The 18922-nt window shown below is 42.4% G+C and overlaps 1 protein-coding gene across 1 annotated transcript in view; it reads right to left on the reverse strand.

Annotated features, from left to right (window-relative positions):
- Nucleotides 1–18922, reverse strand: part of TMX4 (thioredoxin related transmembrane protein 4) — a 58719-nt gene that overhangs the window by 17900 nt on the left and 21897 nt on the right. The window contains exons 3-5 of the mRNA NM_001099170.1: nt 14372–14417; nt 12175–12303; nt 4466–4511 (exon numbers count right to left, since the gene is read on the reverse strand). Coding sequence (NP_001092640.1) covers nt 4466–4511; nt 12175–12303; nt 14372–14417 — 221 coding nt within the window. The remainder of the gene's footprint in view (nt 1–4465; nt 4512–12174; nt 12304–14371; nt 14418–18922) is intronic.

Here is an 18922-nt window from a genome sequence, read left to right on the forward strand (position 1 = left end):
ACGCCAGGCCTCCCTGTCCATCACCAACTCCCGGAGTTCACTCAGACTCACGTCTATCGAGTCGGTGATGCCATCCAGCCATCTCATCCTCTGTCGTCCCCTTCTCCTCCTGCCTCCAGTCCCTCCCAGCATCAGAGTCTTTTCCAATGAGTCAACTCTTCGCATGAGGTGGCCAAAATGCTGGAGTTTAAGCTTTAGCATCAGTCCTTCCAAAGAACACCCAGGACTGATCTCCTTTAGAATGGACCGGTTGGATCTCCTTGCAGTCTAAAAAGGGACTCTCAAGAGTCTTCTCAAGCTGTCAGAAGTTTGAACAATTATTTATTTTCCCTGGTACTGTCTTTGAAAAGAAAACTACTTTATAACAATGTGTGAGGGTCACAATTAACTTCCATCTAATCTCTTTTTAAGGCTTCCCTGATAGTTCAGTTGGTAAAGAATTCTCCTGCAATGCAGGAGACCTCAGTTTGATTCCTGGGTCAGGACAATCCACTGGAGAAGGGATTCCAGTATTCTTGGGCTTCTCATGTGGCTCAGCTGTTAAAGAATCCTCCTGCAATGCTGGAGACCTGGGTTCGATCCCTTGGTTGGGAAGATCCCCTGGAGAAGGGAAAGGCTACCCACTCCAGTATTCTACAGTCCATGAGATTGCTAAGAGTCAGACACGACTGAGCAAATTTCCCAATCTCTTCTTAACCCTCAGAACAAATTCTCTCCTGACCTGCAGTTGTAACAGATTCTTTGCTAAGCTTTTGGAGATTCCTGACACCTATTATAATTATCCTGTTGGTTTAGAGAGTATATGTCTTAAGGTTTTCAGATAGCTATCAAAATATATGACTCCTAAATATATTTAGTGTCAAAATATTGCAATAGGCTGAATCCTTACTCTCAGTTCCTGGTTTGCAATGCAAAATTCTCAACCTTTGAATAAACTTCTCACCAATAAAAGAAAATATCAGAAGAAAACCAAATGAAACTGAAACTATATGAAAAGAAGACAAATGCTAGTTATTTTTTAATATGATATGCTGCTGCTGCTCCTAAGTCGCTTCAGCCGTGTCCGACTCTGTGCGACCCCATAGATGGCGGCCCACCAGGCTCCCCCGTCCCTGGGATTCTCCAGGCAAGAACACTGGAGTGGGTTGCCATTTCCTTCTCCAACGCATGAAAGTGAAAAGTGAAAGTGAAGTCGCTCAGTCGTGTCCGACTCTTCGCGACCCCATGGTCTGCAGCCTACCAGGCTCCTCCGTCCATGGGATTTTCCAGGCAAGAGTACTGGAGTGGGGTGCCATTGCCTTCTCCAAATATGATGTACAAATGTCAAAAAAAGACAATTAACAGAATTTAAACAAAAAAGATTAAGTTCAAGTCACCAATTTATTTTCTGTTGCTAAAAAAAAAAAACCTAAAGTAGGTATATCTTAAAAAGCAAAAACTATAATACAACTGAAAAACTGAGATATAAAAGTTCTTTTTAAATTTCTCCAAATATATACTAATATGCACAAAAAGCAGAGCTTTCATGAGCTTCATGAACTGTTGTTGTTCAGTCACTCAGTCGTGTCCGACTCTCTGCGAACCCATGGGACTGTAGCACACCAGGCTTCTGTGTCTTTAACCACGTCCTACAGCTTGCTCAAACTCATGTCCATTGAGTTTGTAATGCCATCTCATCCTCTGTCATCCACTTCTCCTCATGCTTTCAAACTTCCCCAGCAGCAGGGTCTTTTATAATGAATCCGCTCTTCGCATCAGGTGGCCAAAGTATTGGATATTCACCTTCAGCATGAGTTCTTCTAATGAACACCCAGGACTGATCTCCTTTAGGATGGACTGGTTGGATCTCCTTGCAGTCCAAGAGACTCTCAAGAGTCTTTTCCAACAGCACTGTTCAAAAGCATAAATTCTTCAGCACTCAGCTTTCTTTATAGTCCAACTCTCACATCTATACATGACTTTGTATGGAAATACCATAGCTTTGACTAAACAGACCTTTGTTGGCAAAGTAATGCCTCTCCTTTTTAATATGCTAAGTTGGTCATAGCTTTTCTTCCAAGGAGCAAGCGTCTTTTAATTTCATGGCTGCAATCACCATCTGTAGTGATTTTGTACTTGTTTCTATTGTTTCCCTGTCTATTTGCCATGAAGTGATGGGACCAGGTGCCATGATCTTCATTTTTTTCAATGTTAAGTTTTAAGCCGGCTTTTTCACTCTCCTCTTTCTCCTTCATCAAGAGGCTCTTTAGTTCCTCTTTGCTTTCTGCCAAAAGGGTGACATCATGTGCATATCTGAGGTTATTGATATTTATCCTGGCAATCTTGATTCTAGCTTGTGCTTCATTCAGCCTGGCATTTTGCATGATGTACTCTGCATATAAATTAAAGAAGCAGGGTGACAATATACAGCCTTGATGTACTCCTTTCCCAATTCGGAACCACTCTGTTGTTCCATATCTGGATTTAACTGTTGCTTCTTGACCTACATACAGATTTCTTAGCAGGCAGGTAAGGTGATTTGGTATTCCCATCTCTTTAAGAATTTTCCCCAGTTTGCTGTGATCATACAGTTCAGGGCTTTAGCACACTCAGTGAAGCAGATGTTTTTATGGAACTCTCTCGCTTTTTCTATGACACAATGGATGTTAGCAATTTGTTCTCTTGTTCTTCTGCCTTTTCTAAATCCAGCTTGAACATCTGGAAATTCTCGGTTCACGTACTGTTGAAGCCTGGCTTGGAGAATTTTGAGCATTACTTTGCTAGCATGTGAAATGAGTGCAATTGTGCAGTAGTTTGAACATTCTTTGGCACTGCCCTTCTTTGGGATTGGAATGAAAACTGACCTTTTCCAGTCTTGTGGCCACTGCTGAGTTTTCCAAATTTGCTGACATATTGAGTGTAGCACTTTCACAGCATCATCTTTTAGGATTTGAAATAGCTCATCTTGAATTCCATCACCTCCACTAGTTTTGTTCGCAGTGATGCTTCTTCCTAAGTTCCACTTGACTTTGCAATCCAGGATGTCTGGCTATAGGTGAGTGATCATACCATCATGGTTATCTGGGTCATTAAGATCTTTTTTGTATAGTTCTTCTGTGTATTCTTGCCATGTCTTGTTAATATTTCCTTGAATATTAAGTTCCAAAATGACAAATGATGTATAATCATAACTTAGAAAAGACAAATAAAGGGAGGTAATCAGATCTAAAGATCTTCTGAAATACTTTAAAAATATATACTTAATTCCCTGACAATTTTGTCAAATCTGGCAGGATTTAGATCATCCTACATGTAGAGAGGAGCAAAGGTTACGTGATACATTCAGTATTATATAAAAATTCAGCATTTTAACCATAATAACAGTTCTAAGTTACTGAGAAGACTCAGTAAAATGATATAATCACACATAGCAGCTTCCCAGGTGGCGCTAGTGGTAAAGAACCCGCCTGCCAATGCAGGGGACGTGAGACATGGGTTCGATCCCTGGGTCAGGAAGATCCCCTGGAGGAGGAAATGGAACCCCACTCCAGTATTCTTGCTGGAAGAATGGGCCATGGAAAGAGAAGCCTGGTGGACTGCTATAGTACATGGGGTCACAAAAAGTCAGACTGTCTGAGCCACATAAAAGGGGCTTGCAAATTTTTCCTTAAAGGGCTACATCATGAATATTTAGGTTTGTGGGCCATATGATCTCTGTCACAACAACTCATCTCTATCACTGTACTGTGAAAGCAGTCACAGAAAATAGGTAATAAGTGAATGTGACTATGTTCCAACAAGACATTATTAAACAAAACAGGCAGCCCAGCCCACTCACAAGCTGAAGTCTGCTGATCCCCAACAGATCTTTGATTCGTAGGGAGATCATGACACGGAGAAGGCGTAGGGAGATCATGACACGGAGAAGGCAATGGCACCCCACTCCAGTACTCTTGCCTGGAAAATCCCATGGACGGAGGAGCCTGGTAGGCTGCAGTCCATGGGGTCGATAAAGGTCGGACAGGACTGAGCGACTTCACTTTCACTTTTCACTTTCATGCATTGGAGAAGGAAATGGCAACCCACTCCAGTGTTCTTGCCTGGAGAATCCCAGGGACGGGGGAGCCTGGTGAGCTCCCGTCTCTGGAGTCTCACAGAGTCGGACACGACTGAAGTGACTTAGCAGCATGACAATGAGAAATAAGAGCAAGTGAAACCACAGAAGCCCTTTCAGCTTTGACAAAGGGATTCACTACTGATCTATGAAAATATGACTTTGGTCTTTTGGTCCCTGTCCAATTTAAGTCCTTCTACACAAAGACACATTCCCACTATGACTCCAGGTAAGAGTAGTTGTGTGGCTTAAGAAGAAAAGTGAAATTATGAAACCATTTATAAGTATTCATTTTCCTATTATTTAGAAGCTACCTTCTCACTCTTAAAAACCCCTCTGCTGATATAATCATAAAAGGCCTTATTTACTCACCCATATCTTGCCAGAGATGCTAAAAAGCCCAGCCATTCCAGACATCCTAAAAAAAAAAATAAAGGTAAGGAGAACCAGTGGTGATGGATAGCATAATAAAGAATAAAAACAAAACAAAACAAAACCTCAAGTCACAAGGACTCCTCCTCCACTTTGTGCAAGACATCATGCTCTCTCCTGGATTCTCTTCTGTTCTGACAGAGCTTAGACCCCAGGGCCAGGTTCTGGATTACTCAGGAGTAAACCCAATCAGGTCAGCTGGTCCTTTCTTGCTGCATGGTGCGTGCCTGGCAACATTCCTAACACTGAGCAGCTGCAGGTCTCAGGGGAAAAGTCACACACTCTGCCCTCAAGGCCACAAGCTCAGTGGGCACCTGAGAGGGCACCGTCTGGCTAGAATCCTCTAGGCTCATACTAGAGATGGGAGCTCATGTCCTTTCTCTCCCTTCAAACTGTACACACCCTCTCCACCCCGTGCCCTCAGCTAACACACACTCATCTGTCACTGTGCAGCCAGCAGCTGGCAGGTGGCCTTTCTCATCGTCTCAGCAGCACGTCTAGCCTGGTGTTCACCTGCATCCAGCTTCTTCTGTTCCAGTGGAGGAAACTATCCCCCCAACCACAGTCCAAACTCTCCACTTGTGCCTTGGATCCCATCCCTTCTGTCTTGCTAATGACTTGGTTTTTCCTTTCATCCCATTTTCTGCATCAGCAATTTCTCCCTCTCTGATGGACCATTTCACTGCATGAAAACACGTTCTACTCTCACTCATCTTCTGAAAGGAGCATCACTGGACCGCAGATGGCCCTCCAACTCAGCTTCTCAATCTCCAAAGAGGTGCCTACACCTGCTGCTCGTTCTTCCTCGCCTTACCTTTAACCCACTCAGATCCGGCTTCTGTCCTCACTGCTGCACTCCCTGACTCCCGTTAAGGCCACAATGACATCACATTCCATCACTCAATGTCCTGTCTCAGACTTCATCTCCCCTAACCCCTTGTAGACATGAGACACGAGGGACTACTCTCTCCTTCGTGCACCTTCTACTTGCCTTTCAGGAAATCGCACACCCCTGCCTGCCCTCCTGCCTCCCTGGCACTCATTTCCAATTTTCTTTTGCTGACTCCTTCTCTACTCAGCTTCTTACCTCTGGACTGTCTTGTGGCTCAGCCCCAAGCACTTTTCTTTCTCTCTCTCTCCAGGTGACCCCCTTCCTTCTAAAACTTAAAATACCATCTATATGCCTTTTGTGTTCCTGAATTCTCCATGGAGACCTATCTTCATGCATCCAAACTGGAAGCTCTACAAAGAAGTCTGCATCTCAAACTTAATATGCCCAATGCTGAACCCCTGATTTTCTTTTGCTCAAACCAGTAACTGGTACCAAGACCATCAAGTTCTCAAACCAAAAACCCAGGAGTTGAGTTGTGTGTGTGTGTGCATATTTGGTGTATGTGTCTGTTTGTGTATGGATCTTCCCTTTCCTTCACCTTAGTGGAGGAAACCTATTTTAAAACCTATTTTAAACCTATTTTATTTTTTAATAGTGAAACAATTATTAAAACATTTAACAACTACATTTATACCATATACAAACCTAAATTTCATTTAAAAGTATCAACTGATAGTGGTGTTGGATTCACATTAGCAATCATTACATGATCAAAGAGACTGCTTTCTTGCACTTTATTACAAAATTTATTTTTATTAACTACTCAAGTTTCAGAATGCTTTTATTTTTTCCCTAGGTATATTCCTTTCTTTAGGGCTCCTACAGCTTCAAACAATTGTTCCTATCTTTAAATTCAGTCCTGTCTGAGTTTAATTCAACATCTATTAACAGACATTGGTTTCAATCTTTTTCTTCTTAGCTATAATTATGATATACAGGGAAACAAAAGCCATCAAAGAAGCCTAACATTTACCAAGTGTCTTTTATTTGGGGCCATGACTAGCACTGAATCTCAGTCTTCAGGAAAGAGCTGGGAAGGTGAGGACTATGATCTCATCTCCATATAGAGACTAAGAAGCCTGAGTGATGCCAAGTCACTTGGTTAGTGATTGAGACAGACCTCTCCACTGGAAGGTGGTTTTCACTTGATAATGGCTAGGTCATTTGTGGGGTGATATGTTGGCACCATGTGAATGCCCCATTACTCCACAATCTTCTAAGAGTTTTAAATCCATAATGTCAAAAGCCCTGGTCTGCCATGAGGCTACTCTTACACATCCAATCCACACAGTTCCTATAACACTTAACTGGAAAACTGTGCTTATATTCAGTATTCAGAAGGCATCTGAAGTTGTATGGCATTTAACTTTAAAAGCTTTAAAGGCCTGTTCAGCAGTCATTTGTTAACAGCAGAACTGTAATTTTATTAGCAGGAGCTTGTTCAGCTGATAAAGAATCTGCCTGCAATGCAGGAGACCTGGGTTCAATCCCTGGTTTGGGAAGATCCCCTGGAGAAGGGGATTCCATAGATGAAGGAGCCTGGTAGGCTACAGTCCATGGGATCGCAAAAAGTTAGACACGACTGAGCAACTTCACTGGTTCCTAGAAAAGGGAAGGGATACCCACTCCAGTATTCTGGCCTGGAAAATTCCATGGACTGTACAGTACATGGGGCCACAAACAGACACGACAGAGACTTTCATTTCACTTCACTTCCAAATCTGTAGTTCAGTGGTTCCCAACTTTGGCTGCTTCTCAGAAACATCTGGGGCTTCCCTGGTGGCTCAGATGGTAAAGAATCTGCCTGCAATGCAGGAGACCTAGGTTCGATCCCTGGGTTGAGAAGATCCCCTGAAGAAGGGAACGGCTTACCCACTCCAGTATTTTGGCCTAGAGAATTCCAGGGACAGAAGAACCTGGCAGGCTATATAGCCCGTGCGGTTGCAATCAACTGAGTGACTTTCACAGAAACACCTGAAGCTGCTTGACCAGTATCAGCACAGTCTCTAGGACAGTAGCCATGTGTGGGTAGTTTTCAAAAGTCCACAGGTAATTCCCCTGGGCAAGTGAGGATGCAAATCACTGCTTTCAATCATCGCAATTGCAATTCTTACCACTTCAAAAGGCTTCCCAGGTGGCACTAGTAATAAAGAACCAGCCTACCAAGCAGGAGACATAAAAGACACAGGTTTGATCCCTGGGTTGAGAAGATCCCCTGGAGGAAGGCACAGCAACCCACTGCAGTATTTTTGCCTGGAGAATCCCATGGACAGAGGAGGCTGGTGGCTACAGTCCATAGCGTTGTAAAGACCGGGACATGACTGAAGTGACTTAGCACGCGCACACACGCACACCATTTCAAATTCAGAGAGGTAGAGTTTTGGCGAATCAATAAGCTGACTTTACAGTTTTCTGAAAATGTGAAGAAAGTGCAACACTGTCAGTTTTCACTAGAAAACTAGTGCTCTTGATACTCATGCCTCCTTAAGAAGAACCCAACATCACAGATGTAAGCCACACTGTATGATTTCTGGGAAATCAGGTCCACAATAGGGTATATTTTCTGCCCAGTTCTCAAAGAGATCACACTAATATTTTATAAGTGAAAAGGAAGGCCCCAGACCTGGAATCCATGACTAAGAAATAAAGCTGATTAGTTTATGGAGGGAGCAGAGACAGCTCTAATTTGGCCTACAGGGTCTAAAACTGGTCTTAAGTAAATTTCCCTCAGAGAGCAAACTGACATCATCATGAAACACTAATGATACTCAGTTCAAATATATCCCTACACCATTTTTTTTCCAACTGGAAATTTACTCCATTTTCCAAACTATACAAATGTAAAAGTTTCAAATAAAAGCCCAAGCATTAGTAATGCCCATCTTTCTGGCCAATGTCCAACAAATATCTTTACAATAGTTGGGCATTTCAAAACCATACCACAAGGGTATGTTAACTAGAATTATGTAAGACTCACTCCTTTAACTAGTCCTGTGTTCTGCAGGTTCAGCAGGGAGGACTCTCGCCCAGCTGGCAGGTCAGGTGCAAGAGTCAACACTCTGCACCCCAGACCTACTGATGACCGTCCCTGAGGCTGAGACATGAGGCTGAGGTGAGAGGTGGGAGCAGACAAGGGCAGGGGCAGGGAAGTCTAGTTTGTTATAATAATGACAGTGAACTCATGACAGTGGGGCTGCTCATGTGAACCATTTCAGTCTCAGCAAGATTATAAACCCAGGAGTCTACCTGTGGGCCTGAGTGGGCAGCAGCTGGAAAGTGAGAGTGCCCTGGATCCCTCTCCGCTCCTCTGCTCACAGCTCCCCACCCTAGCAGGGCCATCACGAGGCAGGGTGGTGGGGAGACACTGGATCCAAGGGTTCAGAGTGGCAGGGACGCTGGGAGGGCACTGGAGCAGCACAGGGAGGCTCTGGGTAAGGAGTGAAAATGCAGAAGAGCCTCACAGGTGCTCTGACAAGAAGCTGTCAGAGGTTTCTAGGCCAAACCACAGGTACAAAGCCCTGAGCAAGGGAAGCTGAGCCCCGAACACAGTCAGAGTGAAGACTAAAACCACTTAATCCCTCCATCCGAGAAAAGTCACTGTCTCTTCAGCCTCCATGACTAAGAAGGAGGCCCAGGATGTTACTGGATTCTCGGTACTGGAAAAAGAAATGCACGCCTTCCTTGTTAAATGCATGCCTTTCCAGTTGGAGAACGAAGCACACACGGGTGTGGGGCTTGCTCCTGGTATCTCAGTTTTGCAGAAAGGGCAGCAGCTGTTCTGTGGGGAATCTCTCTCACTTCACCACCTGAAGCAAAGTTGCAACAGGGCAACAGGGCCTCCATTAAGAGGCTCCCCTAACGCCTGAGGAAGCTCTCCTAAGGGCCACCAGTGCTGTGCAACAGAGTACTGCCACTGTTAAACTCAGCACCCACTCTGCACTACCACCAGCAATGGCCCTGCTCAGCAGGCAGAACACAAAGCCACTCTCACTGCGATAGGACGAGGCCAATCTGCATTACTGCCTTCAACCATGTCCCTGAGGAGGAAGCTAGAATCCTATTTCAGTCTAGTATTAATATCTATTATAACCCACTCTAAGCAGCTTAGAGCAACATCTAATCTTTGTTGTCATCACCAATAATCACAGGAAGAACTGATGGAGAAAAGCCACTCCCACTCCACGAGAGAGGCCACACCCTTCCACCTGCAACCCACAGGGGCACAGGGCACTTCAGCTAGGTTTCGCAGCCCTCATTCCACTGGCGTGAGTAGGGTCAGACTGCATAATAATAGGGTACTATATTTACGATTTTTAAAAAGAGTTCTTACCTTTTATAGACACATACCAAAATATAATAAAATGACATACTTGGTATTTGTTTCTAAACAATTGATAAAACAAGCTATAATTTGATGGTCATAATAGGTGTGTGATACGTACATGGAGGTTTACTATACTATTTTCTGTATTTTTATGTATATTTGAAAGTTTCTGTAATAAAAAGTGAAAAAAAATTTTGAGTTCTTGTACAAAAATTTGGAACAAAGTGGCTCATACCATTATGATTTTCGTATGATTTATACATTTTACAAGCAAAATAACACACTCCCTTAAAATACTACTGTAATAAGGAGAAAATGCAAATGGATGAATTTCTAAAATTTCCACACATCTACTGCTGCTAAGTCACTTCAGTCGTGTCCGACTCTGTGTGACCCCATAGACGGCAGCCCACCGGGCTCTCCTGTCCCTGGGATTCTCCAGGCAAGAACACTGGAGTGGGTTGCCATTTCCTTCTCCAATGCATGAAAGTGAAAAGTGAAAGTGAAGTCACTCAGTCATGTCCAACTCTTCGCAACCCCATGGACTGCAGCCCACCAGGCTTCTCCATCCATGGGAGTTTCCAGGCTCCCAGTACTGGAGTGGGGTGCCATGTACATCTACTAGTAGCTACAGTTTCCAAATTCAATACATCACTCCCAAGTTAAAAGACAAACATTTTTAAAGGAATGCCTTAAAACCATACCTTTTGCAAGGGATCACCTGCAAGTTTAAGAATTAATTCTAAGTTCTTTGCATCCTCAGAATTCATGAAGTCCCCAAAATCCTGTGGATCAGTCCCTTTTCCAGCTCACTTTCTAACCTTCTGTAGTATGAAACCTGTACATCATCCAGTGACACCTCCAATTAACAGCTGGGTTGCCATGCTACACTTTTCGGCTGAAGGCCCAGATTCCTGTCCAAACACCTTGGGCCACCATGGCTGCTTTTCAGCAAGTTCTGCAAAATACAGTGACTCAAAATTTCCCTCAAAGTTTAGGCGAGCTGGTCTCACGATGACCCCGCGGGGATCCGAGGGGTGGGACACAGAGTGGCAGGGGCCCTGCCATCAGCACAAGCTGGCTTCCAGCATGCGGGACTGAGGTTTAAACCTGTTTTAAATCCACCCATGCTCTGCATTCCCACTGCCTCCAGCCTGGTCCATGCTACCATCCCTGGGCGAGGCCACTCCCCACAGTCCCCTCCAGCCTCTGCTCATGGCCTACACTGCTCACACCCCGGCTTCTCAGCAGCCACAGGCCTGACAGTCTGCCCCTGCCCTCTCTGCCCTCTGTTTATACTGCTCCCCCTTCTCTTTCACTGTGCCTCTAACCCTGGCCACCTGACTCTTCCTCAATACACTGAGCTCTTTCCAATGAGGGGCGTGTGCGAATGCTACCTCCATTCCTGGAACAGTCCTCACCTGCTCCTCACCTGGCCAGGCCCTGCGGCCCTGCAGACCCCATCCGCAGTGACCCCTCAGAGCCAGCTCTCCTAGTACCCATCTAATGGAGGCCCGTGCTCCCACAGTCAAGCCCTGACTCGGTAAGAGTTGTTTTCTGTTTTGTTTTGTGATTCTTTACATCCCTAATTTTTTCATCATCTATCTTACTGTAAGTCACCCTAGGAGACCAGAGGGGTCACATCTGTCATGTTGACTGCTAAACATCTAGCACCAAGAATAGTATCTGCATAAAATCAATGCTCACTGATTTTAAAGAATGAAAATTTGTAGAATGAAACGTCAGAGGTGAGCTGCTTTTAGAATAAGCCATGTATTTCCTATGGATGCTATCAGATCATTTATTCCTAAAATGTAACATGATTTGATCCTATTTAAGCAGGGATACTCCTTATGCTTATATATACCAACATAAAATCAATTACAAATACCACAATTCATTCCAAATGAAAACTGTGATTAAGGTATTATTGCTTGACATTATCTGCCTCACTAAGCATTATATAATTTACCATCATGGCCAAAGGTTACCCCAGCAGTATTCTGCTAAGCAGCCAAAGACACCATAGGTCTTACTCTCCACACAGATAGATACTTTAGCAATTCCTTCATGAACTCTAATTCAAGAAAAAGGTTCTCCTCTACCTTCTCAATAATTTATAAAGAAGGAGGCATGGTAAATAGTGTTCAATACCATATTTAGTAAAGCGAAAAGAGGTGACGGTGCAAAAGTTGGAGGAGAGGTCTCTGTAACCCACCTGAATCTGGATACTAAACCCTAGCATCCTAACAACCAGCTGAAACACACGGGGTCACAAAACCAGAAACACACCATGGGCCAAGCAGAAGCATGTGTCATCTGGGAAATCAGAAGTGAACATGAAAAGAAATGTAGACTTTCAAGGTCTATGGGTTGTTAACTTGAGACTGTCTGTTCTATTAGTAATACTCTGTTATTAAAAAAACAAGTTACGTTAGAGAAGCTGGGGATTTCCAGCCAGTCAGAGGCTCAACAGATTGCCACTTCTTCTCTAAGATATAGTTCTGCAAGTCTTCGTAGACTCCTGGGCCACGGTAACGGCGGAATATCCCATCTTTTGCACTATAAATTATAAAAACAAAAAATAAACCAATTAAAATAACAAGTGTTACAGATAATAAAAACGAAAATAAGTACTGGTTTACATGTGAACTCCACTCTGAATTTTAACTTCACTCAAATGAAAAAAAAAAAGAAATATTATAGTTAGGCATAAATAAGAAAGCATGCACAAATACTTATTACAAATGAGAAATTCCAAAGCAGAGAGAATTAAACATTCTATTTTATCACTACACAATTTGCAACTGTAAGCAAAGTCCTTGGCAGTGGCTAATCTGACAAGTTACTTTTTATTAATTTTGCTACAAATTATTTCAATTTTTCTCTTACATCAGCAAAACAGCAGTTCTAAAAAACTCTATCCACATTTCCAAATCAATATCATCCAAGTCCCTCCCCTGAAAACTGGGTCTCCCTGGTGGCTCAGTGGTAAAGAATTCTGTCAAGGCAGGAGACCTGGATTTGATCCCTGGGTTGGGAAGATCCCCTGGAGAAGGAAATGGCAACCCACCCCAGTATTCTTGTCTGGAGAATTCCATGGACAGAGGAGGCTGGTGGGCTACAGTCCATGGCGTTGCAAGAGTCGGACATGCCTTAGTGACTAAATAGCAAATGCCTTCGGTCTTCCCTCCCTCTCACCTTCTCTCTAGCTAAGTTTCCTAAGGGAGGAGTCTACATTTTTTCCTCTTACATTAACTCATTCACTACTCCTGCCATCAGGGGTCCTGTTTCCATGACTGCATGGAAACTCCTTCACTACTCCTGCCATCAGGGGTCCTGTTTCCATGACTGCATGGAAAATGCTCATACTGGGGGTCTCCAATGACTCTTCAGTGCGGTGTCCCTGGAGCACTCTTCTGCCATTTCTCCTGTGTGTGTCCTGGACTCTGTCCCTTCCTCCCTCCTTTCCCTAAGCTTTTCTGACATGAGCTCTCCAATCCTTCTCAGTTCCATGCTCCTTTGCAGATGTCCTAATGGTGGTCACCGATCCTTGCTGCTGCTACTGCTAAGTTGCTTCAGTCGTGTTCGACTCTGTGCAACCCCATAGACGGCAGCCCACCAGGCTCTGCCGTCCCTGGGATTCTCCAGGAAAGAACACTGGAGTGGGTTGCCATTTCCTTCTCCAATGCATGAAAGAGAAAAGTGAAAGTGAAGTCGCTCAGTCGTGTCTGACTCTTAGCGACCCCATGGACTGCAGCCTACCAGGCTCCTCCATCCATGGGATTTCCCAGGCAAGAGTACTGGAGTGGGGTGTCATTGCCTTCTCTGCACCAATCCTTAGCCTGCTTCTTTTCCCACCGTGTCTATTCTCTCATTGTATATATTTCAACTGTTATCTAATCCCTGGTATGTACCTCCAGTCTAGACCTTTCTTATGATCCTAAAATTAAACTTTCACCTAAACTTCTCATTTGGAATTAGCATAAAACCTTCACACTGTCTTTTCCATTCTGGTCTCTATCTTCCAAACTGCACTTTATTCTAACAACCTCTCAATAGCTTTGCTAGTTAAACAATAGTCAGCACAGGCTTTCCCTTTCTTATGGCTAACCAGTCACCAATGATCCCACCTCCTCAGCATCTCTGGAAACCACCCCTGCCTGTCCCCTTCCCCCTCACGACCTGAGCCTCGCTGGCGCCATCACCTGGGATAATCCACCTGTACCTCTCAGGCAAGCCACAGAGAAATAGCTATAGTTCTCAGAAGGCATCTCCTCTTCTCCTGGGCTTTTCCATGATACATCCTCTATTTGGAAAGATCTTCTCTACTTTACCTGCTTCACATACACCTGTTATCTATTAAGAATCATCCCATCTTTCATATTGTCAAAAAACCCTCTTTGACCTCCTCACCTATTTGCTGCCTAAAATTAGATTCTCTGTAGCACCTGGACACCCCTCTCTTCTAATCACTATCGTTCAGTGCAGACTCGTCTTTCTCCCTTCAAACGCTAAGCTGAACAAATGAAGGTTATGGACAACAACAAAAGAATCCCGGGACAGACTTTTTACACACGCACCTACTAATTTCTAATCATTACAGGACCAGAAAATTATTTGAACTTACTGGAAAAATGCTGGGAGGGTAGTGACAAAGAAGCGGCCACTCAAACCTACAAGAAGCAGAAACAAAAAAGTTATAAGCCAAACTCAGACTAACAGAAGCATCTAACTTAGGTTTTAAGAACAAGCAGCCTTGATCTTACTACAACCACATAAGTAAAATCGCTCCCATTACTGAATCACGTTTACTATTTTTTAAAATAAAATTTTAACCATCTTTATTTACCCAATACTCTCCAGTCACTGACATAAAACTTGCTTATTTTCGATGTGTTAAACTGGAGTTTTCTGGCTTATATAATACTAAGAACTGTATGGTGGCTGAAAGAATAGGCTGTAAAGACATGCAACCTGGGTTAAAAAACTAAATTCTCCACTTACTAGCTTTGTGTCCTTAGAAAAGTGACTTAATCTTTCTGATTATCAGTTACCTCATATATAAAATGGGGATATAAAAGCCTAGCTGAATTGTTCTGAATATTAAATTATTCAATAAATTATACATATTAAATCAGCCATATATTTAAAAATAACAAATATGACATAATGAAATCATGTATAATCTTTGCACATTCATAAATTTTGCAAGTACACTCAAGAAATTCTATGTACAATTCAGCTCAGTTGAATTCAGTTGCGCAATTGTGTCTGACTCTTTGCGATCACGTGGACTGCAGCACGCCAGGCCTCCCTGTTCATCACTACCTTCCGGAGCCTACTCAAACTCATGTCCATCGAGTCGGTGATGCCATTCAACCATGTCATCCTCTGTCGTCCCTTCTCCTACTGCCTTCAATCTTTCCCAGCATCAGGGTCTTTGCCAATGAGTCAGTTCTTCGTATCAGGTGGCCAAAGTACTGCAATTTCAGCTTCAGCATCAGTCCTTCCAATGAATGCTCAGGATTGATTTCTTTTAGGATTGACTGGTTGGATATCCTTGCAGTCCAAGGGACTATCAAGAGTCTTTTCCAACACCACAGTTCAAAAGCATCAATTCCTGGCACTCAGCTTTCTTCATGGTCCAACTCTCACATCCATTCATGACTATTGGAAAAACCACAGCCTTGACTAGATGGACCTTTATCGGCAAAGTAATGTCTCTGCTTTTTAATATGCTGTCTAGGTTGGTCATAGCTTTTCTTCCAAGGAACAGTGTCTTTTAATTTCATGGCTGAAGTCACCATCTGCAGTGATTTTGGAGCCCAAGAAAATAAAGTCTGTCACTGTTTCCCCATCTATTTGCCATGACGTGAAGGGATCGGATGCCATGATCTTAATTTTTTTAATATTGAGTTTTAAGCCACCTTTTTTATTCTCCTCTTTCACTTTTATCAAGAGGCTCTATAGTTTCTCTTTGCTTTCTGCCATAAGGGTGGTGTCATCTGCATATCTGAGGTTATTGATATTTCTCCATGCAATCTTGATTCCTGTTTGTGCTTCTTCCAGCCCAGCATTTCTCATGATGTACTCTGCAGAGAAGTTAAATAAGCAGGGTGACAATATACAGCCTTGACGTACTCCTTTTCCTATTTGGAACCAGTCTGTTGTTTCATGTCAAGTTCTCACTGTTGCTTCCTGACCTGCATACAGATTCCTCAGAAGGCAGGTAAGGCGGTCTGGTATTCCCATCTCTTTAAGAATTTTCCACAGTTTGTTATGATCCACACAGTCCAAGGCTTTGGCATAGTCAATAAAGAAGAAGTAGATATTTTTCTGGAACTCTCTTGCTTTGTCAATGGTCCAACTGATGTTGGCAATTTCATCTCTGGTTCCTCTGCCTTTTCTAAATCCAGCTTGAACATCTGGAAGTTCGCAGTCCGTGTACTATTGAAGCCTGGCTTGGAGAATTTTGAGCATTACTTTACTAGCCTATGAGATGAGTGCAATTGTGTGGTAATTTGAGCATTCTTTGGCATTGCCTTACTTTGGGATTGGAATGAAAACTAACCTTTTCCAGTCCTGTGGCCACTGCTGAGTTTTCCAAGTTTGCTGGCATATTGAGTGAAGCACTTTAACAACATCATCTTTTAGGATTTGAAATAGCTCTGCTGGAATTCCATCACCTGCACTAGCTTTGTTGGTAGGGATGCTTCCTAAGGCTCACTTGACTTCTCATTCCAGGATGAATGACTAGGTGAGTGATCACACCTTCGTGATTATCTGCATCATAAAGATCTTTTTGTATATTTCTTCTGTGTATTCTTGCCATCTCTTCTTAATATCTTCTGCTTCTGTTAGGTCCATACAATTTCTGTCCTTTATTGTGTCCATCTTTGCATGAAAATCTCCCTTGGTATCTCTGATTTTCTTGAAGACATCTGTAGTCTTTCCCTTTCTATTGTTTTCCTCTATTTCTTTGCATTGATCACTGAGGAAGGCTTTCCTATCTCTCCTTGCTCTTCTTTGGAACTCTGCATTCTAATAAGTATATCTTTCCTTTTCTCACTTGCCTTTTGCTTTTCTTCTTTTCACAGCTATTTATAAGGCCTCCTCAAGTAATCATTTTGCCTTTTTGCATTTGTTTTTCTTGCAGTGGTCTTGATCACTGCCTCCTGTACAATGTCACAAACCTCTGTCCATAGCTCTTCAGGCACTCTGTCTATGTGATCTAATCCCTTCAATCTATTTCTCACTTCCACTGTATAATCATAAGGGATTTGATTTAGGTCATACCTGAATGGTCTAGTGGTTTTCCCTACTTTCTTCAATTTAAGTCTGAATTTGGCAATAAAGATTTCATGATCTGAGCCACAGTCAGCTCCCAGTCTTGTTTTTGCTGACTGTATAGAGCTTTTCCATCTTTGGCTGCAAAGAATATAATCAATCTGATTTCATTGTTGACCATGTGGTAATGTCCATGTGTAGAGTCATCTCTTGTGTTGTTGGAAGAGGGTGTTTGCTATGACCAGTGCGTTCTCTTGGCAAAACTCTATTAGCCTTTGCCCTGCTTCATTCTGTATTGCAAGGCTTTATAACAAACTTTCCTGTTACTCCTGGTAGTTCATGACTTGCTACTTTTGCATTCCAATTCCCTATAGTGAAAAGGACATCTTTTCTGGGTGCTAGTTCTAGAAGGTCTTGTAGATCTTCATAGAACCATTCAACTTCAGCTTCTTCAGCATTACTGTTCGGGGCATAGATTTGGATTATTGTGATATTGAATGGTTTGTTTTGGAAATGAACAGAGATCATTCTGTCGTTTTTGAGATTGTATCCAAGTACTGAATTTTGGACTGTTTTGTTGATTATGATGGCTACTCGATTTCTTCTAAATTATTATTGCCCACAGTAGTGGATATAACAATCATCTGAATTAAATTCACCCATTCCAGTCCATTTTAGTTCACTGATTCCTAAAATGTCGATGTTCACTCTTGCCATCTCCTGTTTGACCACTTCCAATTTGCCTTGATTCATGGACCTAATATTCCAGGTTCCTACGCAATATTGCTCTTTACAGCATTGGATTTTACTTCCATCACCAGTCACATCCACAAATGGGTAATGTTTTTGCTTTGGCTCTGTCCCTTCATTCTTTCTGGAGTTATGTCTCCACCAATCTCCAGTAGCATATTGGGCACTACCACCTGGGAAGTTCATCTTTCAGTGTCCTATCTTTTTGCCTTTTCATACTGTTCATGGGGTTCTCAAAGCAAGAATATTGAAGTAGTTTGCCATTCCCTTCCCCAGTGGATCACGTTTTGCCAGAACTCTCCACCATGACCATCCTTCTTGAATGTCCCTACATGGCATAGCTCATAGTTTCATTGAGTTAGAGAAGGCTGTTGTCCATGTGATTAGATTGGGAGAGCTATTAGCTTTTGTTAATTAACCTCACTGAGCCTGTTTCTGAGTAATATATAAATAGTTTGTTCTTCCTAGGATTGTAATGATGCTAAAATGTATGTAAGTGCTCAACACAATTACAAACTGAAATAAATGCTTACTAAATGTTAGTTATTATCACCAAAGAGAAAAGTAGAAGGAAAAAAAATTTTTTAAGTAAAACTAATCTTACTTTCAAAACTGAAATGAAGTTGTCAATATAATAGAATATAAATAACTTTTATTATTATAAAGTTAAAATGTCAACACTAACTAAAGTACAGTAAACTAGTTTCTATAATAAATTAGTGATTCTGAGAACAATGCTTACTCTTGGCCATGGTTTTACCTCTAATCTAGTGCAACAGCCATGGATGTTTTCTGAGCAGCTGCTGTTTTCTGTCTTGGGCAACTAAGCTCATCCATATAAAACAGAAGGTTCAAGTAGACACTCATTAAATTTAATTTTCCAAAGTCAACTGAAACATCACCTGGTCTACACAGTATTAAAAAGGCAGCATATGTAATCTAAGGCCTGTGCTCTCTTTGACTTCTACATCTCAGATGTAAAAATGCAATGTGTTTATAATCTCCAGTCTTTATAATCCTGAAATCTTACTTTCTACTTAAACTACCTAAAAAAATCTCTTATTAAAAACACCAACAGTTGAGTTACAGGCATAGCTAAAGAGTATGCATGAACACTTCAAAAATTCTTGCTTTCCCTTCT

This window comes from Bos taurus, chromosome 13 (assembly GCF_002263795.3).
Source record: "Bos taurus isolate L1 Dominette 01449 registration number 42190680 breed Hereford chromosome 13, ARS-UCD2.0, whole genome shotgun sequence".
Lineage (NCBI taxonomy): Eukaryota > Metazoa > Chordata > Mammalia > Artiodactyla > Bovidae > Bos > Bos taurus.